This window comes from Phragmites australis, chromosome 14 (assembly GCF_958298935.1).
Source record: "Phragmites australis chromosome 14, lpPhrAust1.1, whole genome shotgun sequence".
In the NCBI taxonomy this organism is placed as follows: Eukaryota; Viridiplantae; Streptophyta; class Magnoliopsida; order Poales; family Poaceae; genus Phragmites; species Phragmites australis.
The window spans coordinates 2,384,145-2,390,210 of NC_084934.1; the positions used below are offsets into that span (position 1 = coordinate 2,384,145).

General features: G+C 46.9%; 1 protein-coding gene across 1 annotated transcript; it reads right to left on the minus strand.

The window, feature by feature from the left end:
* Positions 1 to 2,716: 2,716 nt before the first annotated feature.
* On the minus strand, positions 2,717 to 5,601 carry LOC133891215 (protein G1-like). Its single transcript, XM_062331930.1, has 3 exons — positions 5,464 to 5,601; positions 4,966 to 4,986; positions 2,717 to 3,481 (listed from the first exon to the last, which is right to left on the minus strand). Exons 1-3 carry the CDS (start codon positions 5,599 to 5,601, stop codon positions 2,717 to 2,719), a joined length of 924 nt encoding a protein of 307 aa, XP_062187914.1.
* Between the last annotated feature and the right edge of the window lie 465 nt (positions 5,602 to 6,066).

Here is a 6,066-nt window from a genome sequence, read left to right on the forward strand (position 1 = left end):
GGTTTATCTGTTAAAGAAAGCATACGGCGAGTGCAAATTAGATTTGTATGCTCACTGATTACTGATTCGTCATGTTCAGATAAGCACCAGGTTACAGTTTTGCCAAACATTTCGACGAATGATACTAAGAACATTTGGGCTGTTTGGTTCTCGCTTGTAAGAAGTCAAGTTAAAATTTGATCATATTAAAATTAAAATTAGGGTTATATTAAAATCAGAGTAATTATAGTAGTTTGGTTTGATACAGAATGACTGGGTAAAAATTGAGACGGGTATTTTAAACATTAAAATCTTATCTAGATTTACTATAGAAAAAAATTAACTGGCTAAATTTTTTAAGACACGGTCAAATTTTGGTCTTTATTCAAATGGAAACCAATTCTACTAAACGTGACCAAATTTTGATTTGACCTCTTACAGGCAAGAACCAAACAACCCAACACCGTAGAGATTTTTTTTACGCTTTGAACAAAGAACATCTGCATCCACAGGTGTTCATGCTCCAGACAATATCCTCGTTCCTCTGTCACTTTCAGGGTTAGATGAGCAAATCTTTCCTCCGCTCGTGCGTGGAATTAGAATCGAGACAGCGTCGACGACTGCATGCGCTGTCAAGTGCTGCTTCGATCATCTTCAATTATATCTTCTATTGGGCCCGCCAGAAAAGCCCTGGCCATTCTTCAGTCTGGTCGATTTTGCAGTTCAGACTCCAGAGGAGATAGTGATTTAGAGACGGCATTTCTGTCTCGTGTCGTCTCCATGGATAAGTAGAAGATACACATGGAAAAGATTTAAGGCCTCAACTCAAAATGAGTCGAGGGTTCAGAGTTCAGGCAAGAAGGAAAATGTCTCCTCAACTTGTGACTGCAGTACAGGGTGCATGAAAGGAGAAATAAACGTGCAGACAAAGGTGAACCGTCCTTTTTTCTTCCATGGGAAAAAATTCTAAATTTTGTCTAATATGATTACAGTGTTCATTTGCATACGCCATTGTTCAACGGAAAAAGACCGGTTTTGGGGGCCGGAAATCACTATCCAGGTCCAGCTCGATAATACTGGCGGGCCTGAAAGTATTAAGGATCGTGCAAGCATGTGTTAGGCCAGGCCTGAATTATTCAGGGTTGGCTGAATTATTTGGGCCAATACTTCTTTGAGTCCAGACCGGATTACTTAACTCTAAACCCTGGCTCACAGTACTTTAATTTTGTCCCTCTAAGAAAATATAGATCGAATTTGCTGTTGCGACCCAGGGCAACGATTTTTGGGAACAATTGATTTATGCCACAATAAATTGGACACTCCTTGAACATGCCACTATGAAAAAAAAATACTCAAGAAGTCATCTTCATTTCATTCTCTACCCCTCCTAATCCTCCTCCTTGGATGGCTACCGTCATTGTTCTTGTCCTCACTATCGTAAGCCATGAATACCACTTTCTTATTGGCCCCTAAGGGCACACGATCATTGAGGGTTCTTCGGGAGGCTTTAGGGCGTAGTAAATTTGCTATACATTTTTTATACTAATGCCTTGTTGGGAATTCTTAGTTGATAATTTGTTGTTGTTTGATTTGTTTTCACTGTTGGGAATTTTCCAAATTACAAAAGAAAAATCCCAACCATACGAGAGAATTCTATAAAAGAGAACAATAATCATTGGTCACCCACGAATACCCTTGAGAAAAAATTGGAAATCTTGTAGTTTGAACCATTCTGTCTCAAAGATGGTCAGTAACGACGCTACTTACATGCCATCGCCACAAAGACACCACGACCAGCGGGAGCGCAAAAGGCTCGAGTCGAGTAAGATAGATGAAACTAAGAGAATTTAACGGCGAACACAATTTGTTTGTTAGGCAAAACCAAAAAACACTCGAAAGATAAAAATAGCGAGCAGAACAGAAGAAAAAAGTGCTGTTAACGTGGGTGTTGAGACTCCATAATCATTTATAAAAGACCATCTCCAACCATATTCTCTTTATTTTGTTCCCTTTCCGATTCTCTTCCCTATTTCCATTCTCTTTATTTTCTCTCATCTCCAACAGCTTCTCTTCGAGGGGAATCGCGAAGGGAAAGGAGAGAGAATCCCGTCATGAAGGGAATGACTCCGAAAATCCCTTCGTGACGGGAACCGTGAAAGGAAACTGTTGGAGCGTTAAAATAAACGGAAATCCCTTCACGATGGGATTTTCGTCCGTGACGGGAATCCCTTGGGCATAAGGACCGGCAACCAAAAGCTAGAATAACTACTGCTCTACTAAGATTAAGGTCAACGGTTTTTCTTTGGGGACTAAAATCCCGTCGTGAAGGGATTTTTGTTCCCTTCAGCGCTCCAACAGTTTCACTTCACGGTTCCTATCACGAAGGAATTTCTAAATTCATTCCTTTCAGGATGGGATTCTATATCATTTTCCTTCGCAATTTCTCTCAAAGTAAAGCTGATGGAGATGGGAGAAAATAAAGAGAATAAAAATAAGGAAGAGAATGAAATGAAAGGAATATAGTTGGAGATAGTTAAGGCACGATTGCATGAATGTCCCGTACCCACGTACATGATCTGAACTCGTACGTGTTACTCATCCATTATTCGCAGTGCGTACAGCACGTAGGCACGTAAGTGGACGTATGGAAGTTCGCAAACGGTACAGAACACCCAACACTAGACGAAAGCAAAGATCGAGCGAAGAAACGCGGCAATGGCGCCATGCAGCATCTGCACTAGCCAAATGTGTTGAACAGCAATGGCAAGTAGAAGCTGTCATAGCAGCCACCTGCGCCATTCGTACTAGCTCCTCCAAGGACGCTGCCATAGTCGCAGCACTCGAACGGCACACCGGTGAGATACGGTGGCGGGGGCGGATGCGGCGCCGCAGTAGCCATGAACACCGTGTCGTTCCCGTGCGTGGGCGCGCATCCGCCGGCGTTGCAGGCCGCGTCCGCGCCGCCGTTCTTGGAGGCGGAGGAGGCGACCTTGTTGCCCTGCCTGGTCCGCTTCTTCTTCTTCCTGTGATAGGAGATGCCGCGCGCCCTGGCCTGCGCGTCGCGGACGTCGCGCAGGTACAGCCTGACCGCGCGCTCGGCGAACGGGTTGGTGCTGGTGGCTCTGGCCTCGGGCTGCGTCGTCGTTTGGCCCCCGCATCCGCCGCGGCCGTGGCCCTCGTCGTAGGCCGCGCGGAGCCGACCGACGAGCGCGTCGAGGCTGCCCCACGCCTGGCGCAGCGGGCACTGGCACGCCGCGTGGCCCGGTCCCGTTGGCGGTGCCGCCCGGCCGCCGTAGGCCGGGCACGGCGGCGCGTGCACGCGGGTCTTGCCGAAACGGTCGAGGTAGCGCAGGAACTCGAGCACGTGCGCGCCGCTGCACCGGCGGAGCTGCAGCGGCGGGCGGTGCGCGGCCAGGTACCGCGTGAAGGTCTGCCAGTCCCGCCGCTTCTGGGACTCGTACCGGCTCGGCCGCCGCGCCGGCGAGCCGCTCGTCAACATCGGCTGCAGTACTATACTAGCTCCGATCCTCGATGCCTGATCGAGATGAGCAGCGGGAGGGTTAAGGGTACGTCCCTGGGGGCTTCTCTATAATATATAGAGGTCCGTCAGTTCAGCTAGTGTGGTGACGCAGCAGCCTTGCCGGTAGCCGAGTAGAGGTCGAGGAGGGCGCTGCTGCATGCAGGTGGGCGACCAAGCTAGCTAGATGCGTGATACCTGCCCGCCACGCGACGCGGTGCAGGGCGGCCGGCGGGTAGCGCGATCGGCGCGGTAGGGGCTCGGAGACGCGGCAGTGGGAAAAGGTGGAGCGGAGCGTCAGAGGGTGGGCGTCATGTCAAGTCGGGCTGCATGGAGTGCAGCAGAGATCTGCTGCATCCTTGCTGCATCTGCATGGCAGTCGTCTGCCTCCTCTGCTCCTGTCAGCCATCAGCCATGGGTCTTGTCATCGTGCAGTCACTCGTCACTCGGCATCTAGAGAGAGAGAATTGGATGGATCGCAGTCGAAGCACCATGGATGCTGCTCGATCGATTCCACATTGAAGATTTCTTTTTTGTAGCCACTAGCCAGTCGGTCGGTGTACTTTAACTTGGTGTTGACCGTACGGCATCTCATCCCATCGTGCGGTCGTGTCGTGTCGTGTCGTGCATGTCTTGGTTATGGGAAGCAGAGAGGCGAAAGGAACGCACGGCCAAAAACGGGCGCTACTGTTAGACACCTAGATCAACATCAGCCATCTACACTGCCCATTATGTTGGCTAGTTTATTTGAAGGTGGCTTAAATCTTTCATGAAATTGTCTATGTTTTTTTAACGTTTACCCAAGTTAAAGTTACTCAAATCTTGCAATCCTTAAATCTCTCGTTCTTTGTTTTAGAGTTTGCCACAGTTTCGTTTATTTTTTCAAGGTTAGAAGATGTTGTCCTGTTCTCCAAGGTACTTATTTTCCTAAGTTACAAAAACATTTCTGTCTCTTTTTTTGTATAGTTCATCAAAATATCTATTTGGTCCTAGGTAAATTATAAATATTGGATAGAGCGTTTGTTTTGACGAGCATCCAACGCAGAGAAGGGCGAGAAGCGATCGACTTAATTAGATATTGCTGTTTTTTTAGTCACCTTGAAACTAGACGTACGGTCCCTTGCATAGACTAGACCAAACTACTCCATATCCAGTTAGGAAAACATGACGAATTGTGCATGCTTCTGAGCAAGATCAAACTTTTGAGACTTTGGTTATCAGTAGCTTATATCTTTCAAAATACATAGATTGAAAATATGAAGATAGTATGTGTAGATTTGTCTTAAAATGCATTCTCATAGCATCATAACTTTATTGGTGTTTATAAATATATATATATACTAATGAAACTAGATCGATCTTGTCGTCTAAAACATCAAGTACATGACTGGAGCCCTGGAGAGAGTACCACTCAGTGGTAACGAGATAAAAAAAAAGGTCGTGACATGCCGAGCACTTGTGAACAATACACTACTGCTACTGCTGGCCGGCTATTATCAGCTAGGCGTATCCCCGAGCTATTTATAGCAGCATAGATAGCTAAGAAAGTGAATCGTTTCGTTCATACGTAGGTAGAGGACCATGGTGGCATGCATGCAATGTACGTACTTTCGTAGTATGGCGCTGGCCTCAAATTTGTACCTCATGGGGCTGCCTGTCATGCATCAACAGTGCATGCACATGCATGATACAAGTCAGATGGTTCGATATATAGTTCAATATTAATTCTAGTAAGAGCATGGAGAACGTACATATACGGCTAGAATTAGCTCGTATATATACGCACGTACACACATATGTGATGATCAGATGATGCATAGAGAACTTATGATTTATGTCATCCTAATATTACTCCCAAATATAATTTGCAAGAGCGCATAATTAACTACATATGTGTACTGCGTCAATAACTATCAGTGCTGGGTCTGAAACCGGTACTGAAAGTTCTTTTTAGTGTCGATTCATACCTCCAACCGGCACTGAAAAAGATTCCCAAGCCAAAAAAATAAACGAGCTGGCTCGAAAGAGTCAGTTGGGCTGTCACTCCTGCCACCGCGACCGCCGTTTGGCCGCGCCTGCTCCGCGCACTCCACTGGTCGCTCCATTGCCGTGCTCCTCTAGCCGTCGTGCCCACTCCTCTGGCTGAGCCCTCTTCCCCATCCCTCACTTAACAAGCATCGTAGCCCATTTCCCCCCAAAGAGCAAGCACGAACACAGAAGAACACGCATACATAGCAAAACCAAATCCATTCATTATCCAACTCCAGATCATATGCAGTATTTTGCATGCACACATACACAAAAATTAGAACAAAACCAAGCACACATACTGTTACACTACCGGATTTCGAGACTTTGCCGTGTGCCTAGGGCACACGGCAAAGGCCTAAAAACACTCGGCAACGTGTTTGCCGAGTGTAACACTCGGCAAAGCACTCTCGGCATACACAGTGCTGGCAAACAGATGTTTGCCGAGTGTTTTATATCGCGCACTCGGCAAACATATTTGCCGAGAGCCAAATACGACACTCGGCAAAAAAAAGTGACCTAACGGTGGCAGGGCTTTAACG

What these genes read in the sequence shown, in the direction of transcription:
- LOC133891215 (XM_062331930.1), bottom strand. Translation starts at nt 5,601, where the DNA reads ATGGAGCGACCAGTGGAGTGCGCGGAGCAGGCGCGGCCAAACGGCGGT. An exon ending in TTTTTCAGTGCCGGTTGGAG is followed by an intron (nt 4,987 to 5,463) that starts GTATGAATCGAC and finishes AGCTGATAATAG; the next exon opens with CCGGCCAGCAGTAGCAGTAG. An exon ending in CGGCCAGCAGTAGCAGTAGT is followed by an intron (nt 3,482 to 4,965) that starts GTATTGTTCACA and finishes ATAGTACTGCAG; the next exon opens with CCGATGTTGACGAGCGGCTC.